Source organism: Scomber scombrus, chromosome 5 (assembly GCF_963691925.1).
Source record: "Scomber scombrus chromosome 5, fScoSco1.1, whole genome shotgun sequence".
NCBI lineage: Eukaryota > Metazoa > Chordata > Actinopteri > Scombriformes > Scombridae > Scomber > Scomber scombrus.
The window spans coordinates 19,490,292-19,508,140 of record NC_084974.1 but is presented as its reverse complement, the minus strand read 5'-3'; the positions used below and the strand labels follow the sequence as shown (position 1 = coordinate 19,508,140).

The 17,849-nt window shown below is 42.2% G+C and overlaps 1 protein-coding gene across 7 annotated transcripts in view; it reads left to right on the top strand.

The window, feature by feature from the left end:
- Positions 1–17,849, top strand: part of robo2 (roundabout, axon guidance receptor, homolog 2 (Drosophila)) — a 166,664-nt gene that overhangs the window by 88,181 nt on the left and 60,634 nt on the right. For all 7 annotated transcript variants that reach the window (XM_062419712.1, XM_062419709.1, XM_062419711.1 and 4 more), the window contains exons 3-4: positions 16,810–16,967; positions 17,228–17,348. In XM_062419712.1, coding sequence (XP_062275696.1) covers positions 16,810–16,967; positions 17,228–17,348 — 279 coding nt within the window. The remainder of the gene's footprint in view (positions 1–16,809; positions 16,968–17,227; positions 17,349–17,849) is intronic.

The window sequence follows — 17,849 nt, the reverse complement described above, 5'->3', positions numbered from 1 at the left end:
GATTACTGTCGCTTCCTACTCCAGTTCATTCTCCAGAGGGGCGACTATACTATACGAGGTCCATTCTTTTGGTCCATGTTTTCACCAGCTGTCAGTGAGTCTTAGTCATCTCAGAGTAATGTGTTTAGACAAAAAGCTTTTGAACAAAGAGATGTGTATAGCAGGTGTCTCCACCATGCGGTATTTAACTCCTCCAGTTTGTACTGTGTTGATGGTACATGTGTAGAGTGAGTCCTGATGAAGACTAATGGCTTATTAGCTTCCACTAAATCACTGTTGATGTTCAGTGAAAACAATCATGACCCGTGTGGCCCTTCCTGACACCCAGAGGCTCAGTCAGCTGAACCCTAAGGGGTTAAAGGTCAGCTAAAACAGTTAACAGAGCAAAAACCACACCTGACCTGACCCCACTGTGACCTAAGAGGCAAAGATTGGCTGCCGCCAAGAATCCCAGCTAATCTGTCACTTCAGACCCCCTGTTTTGGCACAGCTCACACACATAGGTCATGAACACTGGAAGACACTATAGTTGAATCACTGTTTTGAATAGCATTAAAGAGAAATATAGGTGCAAATTGCAATGTGTGTTGAGATAGAGATAGAGAGCGGGACAAAGACTGTTATCTCATAGGCCTACTAGGGTGTGAGAAGCACTGCAGCAATTATTGTGTACATACTTGTACACTCCCTGATGTTGTTTTTGCAATTTGTAGAGCTTTGGATAAGCATGTGTCTACTTTTAAGACTACAGTCACACATCCACAGCAAAGTGTTGTTTTTCATTTTTTAAAGTATATAATATTTTGACCAGCAAGCACAACAGAGATACTTCAACAGATTAAATGAGGCTGAGAAACATGTGCATATGTTTGTTTTCAAGCTCCTTTTCTTTTCTAACAAAGAGCCCAATGCTGCCAGCTTGTTGCACCCCTGTGCTCCAGTATGGTGGCTGTGTGTCTGGTTGGCCTGTGTGTCAGGGCTGCTGAGGCCCTGTCTCCTCTCTAGGGAGTCTGCTTCCACTCGTTCACTTCATCCCCCTGCTGTTGCTGCCCTGTGGGACACTGAGGCATGCAGAGCCCAGATTGAGCCACTCCTGCTTGGCCCTGCTCCATTCCTCCAACGAAGCTAATTACATCTCAATGGTAATAGATGAGGTCTCGTTAGCAGCTCTCACTCCCTTGAAAGATTCACAAACATACATCAGAGGGGCCACTGATCGGTCTGAGCTCCCTCCTTCAAAGGCCGGACTTCAGAGGGAGCTGGGGGCCCAATTCGCTAATTACTCCTGCGGTTCCACATTGCTGCCCTATACACTGCCTGCACCGAGCAGACAGCTTTTCTCGCATCACCAGCGTTACTCTCAGACAGGACTACTCTCAAACCCAGGCCAAACTACACAGGCGTGTTAAATCTATAATTCAATGATTAAATTAGCTATGTGCCTATTTCTGTCTCTCCATAAACCAACTGCTAATGTGATGACATTGCAGAAATCAGTCCTCTCATCGCCGCTGACAGTTTTAACCTCAATTTTGGAAACTTAAAAAGAGAGAGAAAGGAATATGATGTCATAATAGTTCTTAGGGAAAATGCTGACATTTCAACATTTAATGTGTCATTAGTGCTTCCCCTAACAAAATTAGGCTAATTAAGGATAGAGTTCGTTATTAAATTATCTTACTACAAAGCATGTCATTTTCTTCACTGAGTATTCGAAATGTAATTCTTTCTGCGGAGATCTATTTAATGGGATGAAAGTAGATCTACAATTCCAGCTGCGTTTACTCAGGGGTTTCATCACTTTCTCACATGGGGGCTGGAGTGTGTGTATGTGTGATATTGTTTTGTTTTATTTGATTATATTTTTGTATGTTCATTTTCACCCTTACCTGTTGAAAGCTGCTGATCCAAATGATGCATCACCATGAGGAGAAGCTGCTCTTCATACTTGTTAAGCCCATGGGAATATAACATATTGACTGGTATATACCTCTATCTGGATTTTATTGGTTCAGAACTGTGGCTGGGCTCTCTTCATTGTTTAAGTGATTTAATTCCACAGAATCCCATTAAATTTCATTATCATTTGTGTTTTATTCGCTGGCTGTTGTGAGGGAGATGGAGTCAACAAGAAGATTAGACGCTGCTCTAATTGTGGTGTGGTTTACAGTGGGCCTGTGTGCCTGCATCGATCCGCTGCGAGAAATAATAATAAAATGGAAGTAAAGCGATGCAGGGAAGGAAGAGGCGGCAAGTGAGCAGGGCCTCGTTACTGAAGGAATGATGTATTGATCGCGTCTGACAGGGTGCTGTGGACCGATCAATCCTGATGGGCAAGAGGAGCCTGTTAGGAGATTCTCCTGGGTCGTCAGGGTCACTCAGACAACAGGCAATGGGAGAGAAATTAACTCATCAAGGAAAAGGCTTAGATAGAAAGATGGATGGATACATGAATAACAAATCAACAAAAAAGAATGTTAGGATTATGCAAAACTATCTAGGAAGATATATGGTAAGAAGGTTTTTGGAGAACAAACATTCAAGCTAATCAGAGTAGTGTGTGGACATTTCTGCATACTTCTTATGCATATGGATATCAACATTGTCTGAAATTTCCATATGCCACGTCAGCACCTTCTTGTTTTTCTGCTCTACTTTAAGGGTGAGAGAGACAAAAGGGAAGATTGAAAGAGGTATGCATTCCTACAAAATGAATCAAAGTCAATTAGTTAACAGTAAAGAAAAAAAAGTGTAGCTGAAGAGGTCAATAGTTTTTAGATAATGAGGGAAAAATAAAAAAAGTAAAAGTAAAAAATAAAGCAGAACAGAGAAAAAAAAGGTGTAATGATGGTAGAGACACAGTATAATCTGTCTCAGCCGTCCAGCATCTATCCAGGATGCTTTCTTTCTTTCCCCTTGAGTACACTATGCCTGGCCTTGCTCAAGCTAATTGATAGCCTGTACGTTAATTCAAGTCAGACATGAGTGGCTGCTATTAATGAAGGTGGAATTTGCTGGCCTGACAGTGAAGTGAGGGTTCACGGGAGAGTGATCTACAGCATGAGGCACAGTCTAGAGGCAGCTTCTGGAGTGGCGTAGAGTAGAGTGACCAATACATTTTCAAGAAGGCATTCACTGTGAACTCAGAATGAATCCATTTTCACAGTAAAATGACCTCTATAAATTGGTCTAGGGCCCATTTGTCGGCATGTAGAGTAGAAACGCAAGCAAAGTTTTCCTCCTCAATTGCCTGGACAAAACTCATAGAGGATAATGATGAAGTGAGCAGGAGGGGTCACTCTACAGTGGCAAGTGTAAGATTGGGTTTGTTTGTGCTTCATCACCTGAGATCGATGGGTCCGTCCGCACTGGCAGCCCATTTGCATTTAGCCCCCATAATTGCTGGCATTAATAGCACGTACATTTACAAAGTATCGTCAGCCATGAAGTGATTATGCTAATCAGCAGATGAATTTGAAAAGGCAATTTTAAACTGCTATTTTTTTTTCTCAAATGAGTTGATCGACTTCAATCATCTGAGTGCTCTAGGGAAGAGTGGCCATGAATTATCTGTGTTAATGACAGGTTTTTAGCTGGGCAGGGGTGTTTGCACTACGATGTGACAAAGTAGATGCACATGCGTTATTTGTTTCTGGGTGTTTGTCAGTAGCACAAACGCTGCAGGGTCATGTTGATGCACAACACACAACAATTACCTTGCTAGATCTGACTCCCGTGGAGAGTGCTAAGTACAGGTTGTCACGATGGCCCGGTGAGGTCAGAGGTCCCTTTCCCCAGCAGAGTGCTCACATGTCACCTTTCTGCCATTTAAACAGAGGCTCTTTGCCCCATCGCTTCTTATCTCCCTCCTTCTTTGCCCCACCCATTTCTCCACCTCTCCCCTTTTGCACTTATATTTAATTCAGGAGCAGTCTGGGGAGCGGGGATTCTGTGTGAGGGTCACTTCTTAAAGGCTAGACTGGAGCAAGGAATGACTGTTTTGACTCACTTCTTACTATCTATAATAACAATGATTCTTTCATTGACCAAACTGGCTTCAATTGTTCATTAATGTAAGACACATAAAAGAAGTGGTAGCGGCAGACTTTTTTCTTTTTTCTTTTTTCTTTTTTCTTTTTTCTTTTTTCTTTTTTCTTTTTTCTTTTTTCTTTTTTCTTTTTTCATTTTTCTTTTTTGTCTGAGTGCAACCAGGAGAGGGGCGGGGGTGCAGAAGTCCATGCTGAAATGGACATAGAAGAAGCAGTCATGCATGAATGCAGCTCCTGGCTCTATATTTAAAGACCTCTTTTGGAGGAGGAGGACACTTTCTTTTGGCTTGTTATGCTTCCCCCACATTCAGACATGCTGTATGAAAATACAGGCCTCCATCCTTCCTATCATGGATTCAGTTATTCAGTTATTCATGACTTGAGGCTGAATAATGAAAGATGATGAAAACAACTTCACTGTGTTTCTCTGTCTATCTCTATCTTTCTCTGTCTCTTGACTGGATTGCTTAGTGCTTGACTCCTATTGAGCAGGGGCATCTCCAGCATCAGTGAAGTCAATAATATTGGACGAAAAGTCACTAAAATGACATTTGATATTCAATAATGCTAATGCTAATTGAAAATGATTAGCTGATCTATAGTAATCAAATTGTCTCAATTCAATATCATGCAGGCCCAAAAAATGCACAGGACACACAAGCACAAAACCTTTCTTTACGTGCATTTCAACAGAATGAAGAATTCCATATGCTTTTACACTATTTTCCAGCCATGCAGTGTGTTTGGCAAGAGCCTCCGCATCTTGACAGTGATCTGTGCCATCAAAGAGCCCGGACTGATGCGGCACATGAATACAAAAGTAGCTCTTTTGACGGTTGTGGTGGAGCAGAGGCTTGCACAGCACGGCGGCTGCGATTGCCACCACTCTGTTCTGCTCTTTTATGTGGCTGTGGGAGATGGAGGTGTTTGAAGACAAGGATAAGGCTGGTGTTGTGACGCTGTCAGCCACCGCTTCATTTTTCAGCAACAGTCATTTGAAGGCAAGAAATCCAACTCAGAGTTGTGCTGAGCACAAACGGGAAACAGCAATACTCTTTGTTTAATTACATGCGATACAGAGGGAGATGATTTTCTTGCATCACCTGAGATCTAACTGTGCGATAATGGGTATTGAAAGACACAAAAAGACAACATGTAATTGTTGTTCTGAAGTGGGGTCAATAATTGTTAGTGAATGCTTTGCTCTGTTTTTAATGTATAGCAATAGGAATGAGCCTTTGCTCAAACAGACACACAGTGTTTTTTACACTCAGTATATGAGATAGATCCTATGGAGAACACATTAACCGAAAATGTGTGATCACAGTAATTATATTCCCTAAATTTCATACTTACCTGCCTGGCTTTGTGTGTCCAGCAGGGGGCATATAACTAGACGAGCAAACACATTCTTGTGCACGTTGTTATCTGTATGCATGGCTCTAACTGAGAGAACTGATAAAACCACACACACTAATTGGGTTTTACAGCAACCACAGTCTCACAATGCTCTATCATTACCCAAGGGACATTATGTCTGGTTGTTTCTGTGTTCAGACATACGGGGGGTTTACAGCGTGTGTATGCTTGTGAGTGACTGTTTGTATGTGTGTGCCGGTATCATAGATATGTGTGTCAACCACCCCCACTGATGCCCATGTACAATCAGGGATACCAGCAGAAGCAAGAAAAACAGCTCAAGTGGTGTCTGCAGCCACACTAAATGTCCTCCCCAACTACAGAAGTCCTTCCTAATGGCCCCCTGATGTCCTGCTTTCTGGGTTTAGACATGATGATTTCAAATGTCATTGTATCACAGTGACCTTTCAAGGACCTGGAATTAATCAAAGAAAAAAAATGTGCCTTCTATCTTAAATGGCAAGAATAGTCACCTTTGATCCAAGCATTAGATGGAATTGTCTCCAGAATTGAACTGATTTTAGGACGTTTCAAGGTCTATGTTTACTGTAAAAGGTTTGTGTCAGGAAATCAGTGGCATTTATGGCTTTTTTTTATTACTCTCAGAGGCAGAAGTAATCTTTTCTTTTCCATGTAATGTATTATGTATTTGAAGATTCACTAAATAAGACATTTTCATCACACCCTTTTCATGTTTCTGTAATTCACTGATAGTTTCCTTGAATTAACTATGTAATGTGGTAGTAGCCTAATTATTAAAGGGAAAACAGGAACAACCTTGAAAGAAAAAAGTAAATATTAAGTCATTATTGATGTATTACTTAAAATGTGCATGCATCTAACATGTGCACTGACTAAAAGACACCATACCCCATTAATGAGTTGGTATTTTTTAACTGGAAGTGTATACATTTAACACATTCTGCATTCTCTTTATATATGTACCGCATTATCTGGAAATTATTAGAAAGTGGGAATTGTTCTCAGGAAAAGTAGGTATGTAAAATAAATCTTTTCCAGCATTTCCTGATTTATAGAGCCCCAATGATTTGTTCATGCTTAAGATTTACCCGAATGGAAAGCATGGTAGAGTAACAAAGCCTTGCTGCCTATCATCAGCCTGTGTGCACTTTACCCAGAATGTGCAGCACAGTTGAGACACACAAGATGATTGTATCTTTTCCCTCTTACTAGACACATGCACAAAGCTTCAGTAGCAAACACTTATGAGCATCATTCACAGCAGGCATGTAGCAGACCTCCGCCATACCTACTCCACCCCCCTCCTGCCTTCTATTTTAAGCAGTTCTGGCTCAGTAGCTCTAGCTTGTTGAATTATTAGCTAATTGCCAGGTGAAATCGATATTGATTGTGTGTTGCACAGCAGCTAGAGGTTGTATATAGCTGGTCACAAACTGGATTCTCCGACTGGACAATATGAAACCTGGGAACTGTAAAGATAAAGGACCCTGCGTGGGTGGAAGTGGAAAAGCTTGCTCACACACATATGCAGCTCACACACAAATGCACATACAGTGTATTTTCACTGTTGTGTCTTTGCTGCAGAATCTATGCCCTGGAGAGCTGTGGGATCACTGTGCTGTGCTGCTGTTGAGCCACTGTCTTGTCCTTGCTATGTAGGTCATCGGTGCCCTCCAACAATATCTTATCCGATCTGCAGTGCAGTCAATACTGTTGACAGAACTCCAAATAGCTTCAGATTAGAAGTTGCCTCATTAACTTTGTTCCTTTGCCTAAATGATTAAACTCACAGAGAAGAAACAACCCCTAGCCTGAAGAGATATATTGGACAAGTTTGTAGTATAAAAGACGACTGTTTAATTTGCCTTTCTGATGTGGTGTCTGAGAAAATTTAAGGGGGGTCAGATAAACCACGGGGACCATGGCTTTTTTAAACTGGGGGAGGGCTGAGGGGCAAAACAGGAATGGTTTAGAGTCTAAACTCTCTTTAGTCTTTAGACACAGCGCTCTGCACTGATCCTGAGCATGGCAGCCAGTGGTGTGTTTCAGATTGTTTCAATTTGCATGATAATATGAGCATGGATTGACTCACACACAGACCCACACACACACCAGGGTTATTTCATACAGATTGTTCAGCAGGCCAGATTACCTGAGTGGGTATCCTGGGTTTTACTCCATGTCCTGAAATGAATGAAATTCCCCCCATTAGCACACAGGTTACATAAGCCTGGTGTAAAGGTATATCCAGCTGCACTGAGGCAGTAAGCTGATTACAGATGGAACTAACACAATTACTCCTCTGTAATGCAATTAACACGAATTGGATTGTGAAATAAACAACCAGACTGTCATGTGGATTCTTTCAAGATGTAGAGCTCCTCCACAGTATGACGTCAGAGATGCAATAGCTTCAATAAATCATTTAACTGCGCCGCCAAGCTAGTTAATGTCAATGCATCTCAGCACACACCCTTTTGCACTGCATATTAATGCACAAATATGTGAATCAATTATATAGTAAATCTTCTGTCTGTACATGTTTGTGTATGTTGTCTTCTAGGTTTTTTTATCTGATCAATGTAATGGAGTGTATATGAGTGTTATCCTCCTCCTGTTATTCCAGTGCAGTATAGAGTGATCAGTTTGCTATTAGTGCTATTGGTGTGTTGCTCTGCCGTATGCCAGGCAGCTGTTTTCCATAGAAACTGACAGACTCTGCAGCACAGACACTTGAAATTGTAATTTGTGTGTGTATGAGTGTGTGGTACTTAGGTGAGCCTAATGTAGCAGTGATTTGCTGAGCAGGCAGTAGCACTGCTACAATTTATTCCAAGTATTTAGATGTTATGTGCAGCATTCAATCACGCTTCAGCAGACACACATAAAGTATATGGCACATCTTCAGGATGATAGTGGTGCTGGTTGTACAGAGGGGAATTTTCAGATGCGCGTGCTGACTAAATGGTGAATTGCTTCTTCCCCCTCAATCATCAACAGCAAACACATATACATGCTGGAACACGGAGATGGAAAAAGTCCCTATCCATGGCTGATGCTGTTATAAAGGTCATCTCCGTATCCAGTTAAATTTTTGCTCTTCCTCAAGAGTTAAGATCTATAAAGTGATCAATAAATCTCTTTAAATGTCTCTGCATCAAGGCTGCATGTGATTTAACACCCCGCCTCTTCTGCTACCTGCCACACTGGTGGTGCTGGCATTGACAGACCTCAGGCTTCCTCTGCTCACAAATCTAACTGTATCACTCCCTTGCCCAAGCCACCCACCTAGGAAATGGACAGACCTTTACATTTGATGGATATCAGAACTGGTTCAAAATCTGCAATAAGGCTCTAATCCAGGGCCATTGGACAATTCGTGGTATGGAAAATGTGTCACCTGTGATCTACAGTGGGGAACAAAGTGTCCTTAGGTGTGGGATTCTTCCTTTCAGGCGGTATTGATTGAAGGAAAGATGATCTGAGGAGACCATTAGGAGGATTGAGGAGGGGTGAACAGGCAAGGAGGGACTATGATGAACACCTCCCTCATCACTATGCCACATACAGCACTGACTACAGCATCAGCCTCACATGCAGTTTCAGACACACACACACACGCACACACACACACACACACACACACACACACACACACACACACACACACACACACACACACACACACACACACACACACACACACACACACACACACACACTGAGGCAGCCAGACAGTAAAGCAGGATTAGTTCAGAATTTACAGCAGCAGTGTGTGAGTGTGAGCAGTCTGCTGTTGTGTTTGTTTAGATTCTTCTGACCATTTTCTGCCTCCATGTTGTTGGGCTGGCTCTGCATCTGCTCCAGTATGCACATGACTGCACACTGCTGATGGGTGGGGCTCTGTCACAATGAGCACAAGGACACACAGTAATGGCATACATACACAAACATAGTGCATTTTTATGATCAGTATCTTCTCGGTCCTGGCATGTAGATTGGTGTCTAGGGAGGCATGCTGAGTACAGTAAACTGGCCTATCTACAGCTGTTGTGAACACCTCCTTTCCTCCTCCCGCTTGTCCTGCAGTACGGTGAGGAAGACACTCGCACTTTGAGCTCATCAGACTACGCTAGATAAAAGCTGCTTAACTCCAGCCAAGAGCTTAATTAAAACGGGGCTGCCATCGCAGGGTGACACCTTTTACAAGCTCCTAACGGCTCTCTGCTTGCCGTTACTGCCAATCCAATTATAGACCAAAACAATAAAATAGACACGTAAGGAGCTGCAGCAAATAGGCTGGCATAAAGAAAAAGAGGGGAAGCTATTAAAGATTATATGAAGATTCGCACAGTGGAGCTGTAGGCTATAGGGGTTTCAGTTTCACCAGAGATGGTTGTGTAAGTATGCCACACCGGATAAGCAATTTCTCTGTGTGTGTGTGTGTGTGTGTGTGTGTGTGTGTGTGTGTGTGTGTGTGTGTGTGTGTGTGTGTGTGTGTGTGCGTGTGCGTGTGTGTGTGTGTGCGTGTGTGCATGCAGTCTCTGGAGGAATCCAGCCCTGTTCTCTCAGCCTGGACTCTGTTCAGCAGCATCCTAGGGATTATCTTTCCCTATGGAATGTCACTACCTCAATATCATTAGGCCAGAGCTCACACAAATATGATGAAGCCACACACACACACACACGGACTGTACATACAAACAAACAGACTTATATTCAGATCCAGTTCATTTCTGTCCTAGTGGCTTCTAACAGCATTCCTTTTTTCAATGGCATTAGTCCTCTCGTTCTACTGTGTGCCACAGCTGGATTTCTGACTTCTGTTAAACTAAGGTACATAACAAAACTCTGTGGGGGGTTACACATATTAACTATAACACCACAGGTGAGAGGGAGAGATGCTGAAGATGAAAAATAATGAGATATTAAAACATTGTGTGAGATGGCGATGACAAGAATGAATGAATGATCAGATAAGCATTCTGCTCTGCATGTAAAGGAAAGTCAAGCTGACATGTCTTTAGTTTTCCATTCTAAGACCTGTGGGTTCCTCTAGACATAATACATACGAGGTTTAGAGTTATATTTGAGTCCAGTTGTTTGGTAACTTGTAACTTGTAACCAAACACCAGAGTTAATGAGAGACCCATTCTTTTAGCACACTTCTAATGTGTTACACATAGCTGATTCAAAGTGACGGGACAAGGGAGGCCCAAAGATAACCAGAGTTACATTTACATTTTGGGCAAAAAGAGAATTACAGAACTAACCATGGCCAAATTATTTTTACAGAACATTATTCTAGTAAGAATCAACACATCAAGTCACTGCAAGATGGGAGAAGAGTAGCTTTTTCAGCTGAGTTTGCTTTCAGTACTTATAAATGTTTCAAAATGCAGCTTGCCACTCAGCTTTCAACATGCTTACTCAGCCACTCCATTGTCTGGGACTATTTCACTCCTAATTATAAAACTCCAGCAGCGTTCATGCTGTTATACAATGCATGTTAAGATAGAGCTGATGCAATAGGAGACTTTTTTTTTGAGAGAAGACATTAACAGGAGACATTTGCCTTTCTGCTTGGGTGCACTACTTCTCTTTTTCTTCTCACTTAACTTCATCCCCTCTCTTCTTTTTACCCAGTGCAGGAAGCAGACCCACCTGCTCCATCATAATGCCTCACTACCTCTGTCTGTGCTGTCTCTTTGCTGGAATTGGCAGGAAATCAATCCCGCTCTCATCTACACTCCCCCCTCCCCTTCTTCTCCTTCCTTCATGTCTTACTCCCCCTTCCGGCTGTAAAGTGTCCATTCTGGACTGAGCACAAACATCAGTACAACATCGTGCCTTATCAGAGCAGGCACAAAGACCCATGGGCACATTGTTCATCAGTATCAGCCAGCTCCAGTTTCGGTGTACAGTCTGCATCTGCCAAGCAACCCAAAACACATTCATGACCATAAACAAGACAAGGGAACGAAAGCTGGAGCGGCCACCAAAATTATTTTAGGGCAAAATGCATCTTTAATTGTAGCGCCTGTTAATTACAGCATGCTATGAGAATGGAGAAGATAGACAGAAGGATACAGCACATCATTATTTATTATGCAAATGTATTCCATTTTAGACACAATTAAGTGATTAGAAAGCTGTCGCTCTCTGCTCTCTTTCTTCTCCTTGTCCTTACTTGTCTTTTTCTTTGCTTTTCAGCATATTACTGTAATGAAGCCATTACTTCTTCAAGTGAATTTTAATGAGTTCTTAACTAACATTTTAATGACCTATACATTACCATAAAGCATGGATTAGGCTAAATTGAATTGTGTGTGTGCGTGTCTGTATGTGTGTGTTAGTATTGTTAAGGGCCATAAAGGAAAGGGGTTCATTAAGAGTTAATTATATTGTTTCTCAGGCGCAGCACCACATTTTTTACTGGATCGGCCAGCAGAATTGCTCACTGTGGTCCTACTGTCATTACTGTGCTACCCAGGGGCTTGTTAGGCCAAAGTAGGGGTGTTGTTTGAAAAATGAGCTTTGAACACGACTGCTGTTTAAATAAGGATGTTTGTTTAGGCTTATCTACTGAATCAGAGGTAGACGCACAGTATGAGGCATGAGTATGATGGAATGCACTCCATTCATTTACAGTCAGCCCCATCTATTCAACACCTTTATACTTTTCCCCACCTCTTCAGTTTGACCTTGATCAGGCATCCTCTCGTCATCCCGTTGTGTTATGTCTTGCCTCTTTTTTTCTCTGCATTCTCACCAGAGCAAACATGCTCACGTCTCTTGTATTCCCTCCAAGGCTCTATTAAAGATGCACATTTCATATGATATCACCACCTGTGATTTCCTTCCACTATGGTAGCATTCCCAGCCATACGATTCTCTTTACCTTGACTCTTTTCCATATTTCCTGCATCTTATCACTGAAAGTGACAGTGTTATTTACAATCCCTTAGCTCAGGATTTGCAGATAGGGAGAATAGTGGTGGAGATCATATCAGGCTTGGCCATGGTCTACAGAGAATGATCGGGTGTGCATGTATATGGCTTCATCTGCAGAACCTCATCTGCAGTCAGTGCAGAGAGAGCACTGAGAAGTGGCTGAAAATGAGTGGAGGGGGCAAGATGCAACACATGGGACACGCTGTGGGATTGGGAAAAAAAATATATAAACTGAGAAGATGGAAGAAAAATAAAGACAGAGAATGACCCCTGATGGTGGTAGGAGAGAAAAGACAGACAGAGAGAGATGGTGATGAGTCGTGCTAATGATGAGAGTCTCTACTCAGTTCTCAGAGGAGGTACAGCCTTGGGCATCGCCAGACGGCCATATTTTTGCAGCTGTTTTTCTGGTCTGACCTGCAACCCCTCAGTGGAGGAAAATAGGGAATATGTGCGAACCTGCTGCTTGCCTGCCTGCTGATGGGGTAATTTCTGCATCTGGATAGGGGCCAAAGGTCAGCTCTGGCCAGTGGGAGGGCAAATGAGTAAGAGAAAAAAACTGCATCCAGACAAATGGGGCACATCTCCTTTCACTATGTTGTATTATATAGTGTGGTATTATCCTTCTCCTGCCTTCAGCATCAACAGTCATACAAAACATCGATGACAGCATATAGAGTGGGTTTGGTATGTTTTGTCAAGTGACATATACATTGTCTCTCTTCTCTAAGGGTGGAATTGAAAATGGCGGTATTGTAATATCATTCTGCCGGATGAAGCGCAAAAAGCACTCGAACGAAATGATATTATAGCTTGGAGCTACCTCTCTACAGCTCTCCCAGTTTGTGTGTATGTGTGCATGGTTTATTTTCTAATCAGAGTGTGGGTAGAAGGTGGTGGGCCTGGTTGCTGGGGTATGGCCCCTGGCTTATAGCTGTTGTAATCTTTCTCTGTGTTTCTTAGCCCCTGACCCAGGAGAATATCTGTGAAAGCATGGAGAGTGTTTTTCTGCAGTAAATAGGGAGGAAAAAGTAATAACAACCACAGAAACATACACAAACATTCACATTTGCAGCATTGCAAAAGATACCAGGCCCTGCAGCTTTTAAAAATTATTTACAGTTTTTGTGTGTGTGGTGAACATCTATCAAAGCGATGTGAATGACAAAACTGAGGGAGGAATAAAAGGTTTTAGACATCAGTCTATGGTGTTGTGGCAGTGAGTGCAACCTTTGTGAACCAAAGCTAGGTACACTGCTGTAGGTGAATGTGTTTGTCAGCACTTATCTCAGTATGCAGGCTGGACGCTTCAGTCAAGGTTCCCCACTAATCTTACAGACAAGCAGTGTCCCCCTCCAGTGAGTAATATCTTGGGTGGGAGAAGAGGGCGCACTGTACAAAATATCTCTCCTCATCCTGTCCTTGCCCTGCCACCTCTGTGCTATGATGCCAGGAGTTTGTGCTGTCATGTATCTTGCATCAAGCTGAGTTTTTTGTGTTTTGAGTCTACCTTTGATAAGAACACACACACACAGGTAGACCTCCGTAATAGTTGCTGGTACAGGCCTCCCCTGCTAATGTAGGACAATCTGGTTTACAAAGTAACTGTGTGGGTGTCTCCTTTGTGTTTTTATTTTGGCAAAGACCTCCACTCTCAACCCCTTGGCTGTTTCACATTGCAACTAGCAACCTGACTCCTTCGCCTTTAAGTGAGAGGTTTTGATACAGTGCCAAGTGAAAGAGCTACAAATTTGCCATGCTTTGCCCCCTGCCTGCTGCTCCTTCATTCAAATCAGCCCAGTTGTGATATTTAAGAAATAAATAAATAAAAATATGAGAGGCAAAGGGAGATTAATATTTTTCTGATATGGGTTCTTTTTAGCCTGCAGCCCGGGTTGACAGATGTAGCACTTGCCAACAGAGGGGTGTAAATGTAAAAATATATAAATATTAATAAGTAAGATGGCAGAGTTTGGGGCCTGCTGGAACTCCATGGGAGGTAAGATGTTTTCAGTGGAAGAGGAGCTGAGTGTTTCAGGGGGATAGAAATGCAATTACCTTATGTCTGCCGGATGATTCGGGCCTGAATGCCTATAGGGCCTCAGAGTTGGAGCCAGAGATCAGTTTCAGACATCGAGTACACAGACTTGCTTAATGATACACACATATCAGATGGGCCTCACACAGATTAACAGATAAAACAGTCATGTGATGATTTTAATATAAAGGTTTTCACAGCCTCGTGATCCCTGAAATACCTTAGTGGTGCCCATTGAGATGTCTGCAGGCAAATATTGGAGAGATGCATGTTCATATCTTAATGAAGCAAGGCAAACGTGGTGGGGTGATGAATATTTGAGCAGTGTGTTTACTTGATCCATAGGAGGTTGACCTTCATGACTGTGCCCTTGTAGTTAGCATTAGACGGTGTTCTAAAGTGTATTTGGATTGTCCCCTCACTTTATTTACTTAGTAAATGTATCTGTTCAGAGTGTTTTCTTGGTATTAGCAAGCCCTGCACCAACACACAGGACATAATCCCTTTGCAGTGTTTTGTCATCTGTTTGTTTACTTGTAGCTGATTGTAACCCTGTGTTTATCCTGTCCTCAACAAGTGCCTGTATGTTGTTTTTATTTGGAGTGTGTAGCTATTCAGTGTTTTTATTCAATGACTTTTGTATTCTCTGCAATATGTGGTTAATTTTTGTGTATTTATTTTGATTGCAGGGTATGGATGCATTTACTGTGACATACTGTGCAGTATTAGATTAGATTAGACAGCATGGCACAAGCACCATAATGATGCACCTTATGTGTGTTTCTTTTGTCACTGTTCTGTTTCAAAGGAAATTGATTCTGACAAAATCCCATGGGTGCTATCAGCGATGAATGGAAAGGAGCAATTAAATCCAACGTGATCTTGAAAACAACAGGCTGTGTATGGTCCAAACCAGGCTATGATTTTAAACAGCAGGACTTCTGTTTGTAATGCAAATAGAGAGAGCCCAGTGGTGGTGGCTGTTATGCCCACCCTGGCCAGGGGGTCTGCCACTTTGGAGCTGGCTAATTACCTTAGCTCTTTGGATTAGAGGGCAGCCCTGCATGAGAGAATGAAAACCTCTACTTCTACCTTTTCTGTATTCTCTACTATTACCCCTGTGTAAAGGTTTCATTTGAATTCATGTCACACAGAAGTCCCACTCTGTAACCGTGTGCATCCCCAGGATAATTGGGTTGAAAGCTTCCTCTCTTCCTCCGCCCCACTTCCCCTTGGTCTAAATAAATAAATAAGAAGACAATGGCTGTGCGGCTTTTGGTAGAGAGTGTAAGAAAAGTGAATGAAGAGATGAGAGAAGCCTGGAGTGCAGGGACCAGCAATCCCCACTTATAATCCTGGCCCTCCCTCTCATTGTCCCTTGTGCCACGTGAAATTTACATAAGGACCTGTGGTGCTGCCCTTAATTTAGCCCTCCTCAAGCATCTTCAAACATCCTCCAACAAGCTTAGTCCTTTTATTCATCAGAGGAATCATGTGTCCCTCGCTGCAGCATGGATGGACACGCTGCTAAAGCTGAAATTCGTAAAGCGCTATTCCACGGATTAGATTTATTGTAGATCAAATGGAGAAAGATGTGTTTGAGTTGACACAGCAGGAGAGAGCCAGAGTGAGCCCTAGTTTGTACCTTTGAATCTTGTGTGACTATAGTAGGTATTTTTATATTCACTGATTGGTATGAAACTGCATGCTGGATATTGAATATCATTCTCTGAATACACCTTTGACTGAGTGTTTAATTTCCAGTTAGTTTACTACGTTTGTGTACATATGTGCTTTCACATTTGCATTTGTGTGCGTGTGTGTGACAGCAATAATGGACTGATGTTGTGTGTTTCGTTGAGCACAATGCAGGGTGAGGGGCTATCTGTGTGATGAAAGGCGTACCTGAGGGTGATTAGATACAAGGCCACAGTTGTTCATAAGACCACCCACTGTTTTTCTGAGTGTTAGCACATATCTATGTGGGTTTATGTGTGTGTATGTGTATATGCCAGCAAAGCGGAGCAGTGTTGCACCCCTGTGAGCTCTCATATGTGAATGACACCAAGCTTCAGGGCATTCTGTCTCTGTTTGTTCTGCTACCTCCACAGGGACCTCCATTACCTCCAATTAGCTTTCACTTGTGCTTGCCTAGTCAGATGAAGCTGCACATCCCATTTAAATAGATGACCATTTTTTAAATCGACAGAAGCTGCATATACTCCTGCTGTGCTGTACACACAACTTAATACCGCACAAGAAATGTTATAATTGTGATTTAAGCATTCAATAATTTAAATTGAACAGTATTATACTAAGTTATGTACAATGTGCACTTTATGAACTTTTCCTTCTTTTCACCCTCAGTGCTGCGAGATGACTTCAGACAAAATCCTGCAGATGTGGTGGTGGCAGCAGGAGAGCCAGCAATTCTTGAGTGTCTTCCTCCCAGAGGCCATCCTGAACCCACCATCTATTGGAAGAAAGATAAAGTGCGAATTGAGGACAAAGATGACAGGATCACTGTGAGTGCTATTACCGTCTGTTTTAATGAGTGGACTGATTAGGCATTGTGACAGTTTACTGTCAGCTTTATTTTTAGTTTCTGGGCAAATAGGAAATAATGCTCTTGCACACCAGCACAGGGGCAAGCTGACATTCCCAGCGGTGTTGCTTCTGGGATGGGTCAATAAGAAAAGCGAAGAAAGTTGGGAGGGAGAAGAAAAAAAGGCAGAAAGTATTATCTGTGTATGTAATGTAGAATGTTTGTATTTTATTTCTCTAGTTTCGAGGTGGGAAGCTAATGATCTCCAACACAAGAAAGAGTGATGCTGGCATGTACATCTGTGTGGGTACCAACATGGTCGGAGAAAGGGACAGCGAGACAGCACAAGTCACTGTGTTTGGTAAGCTTTTTCTTTTTCTCCTCAGTGATATAACATGGTGCCCTGTATATTCTAAGTTGGTTTTTAATTCTCAATTTGGGAAATGTCTCAAATGTACGTTCAGCTCAATCGTGGTCATACTTGTGGGGGAAGTGTTTTCCCAGTTGAATTTTAATTCCTGGTGATTGTGGTTTTATGGTAGAGTCTGCCCGCTAAGCTCACAATCTGAAGCACATTTACTGTGCAACACATTTGAAATTTAGTCATTAAGCTGTCATGTTATAGAGTCAGAATGAAATGTAATGAATAGGTTAGCTGTACAAACCTCAGTTTCTATATTGCCAAAGTGAACAAGGAGCCGGTAATAAGTTTAGTCAGTGCCTTATTGCCATTACTGTGTAGCTTAAACCATATAGTGATCATAAAATAAATTGTAGATGATCATGGAGTGCCAGTGAACACAAAAGAGAATAACTGGTATAAGGTGGTAGATGTAGTCGTTCTATAGTAAGAGGCCATTGT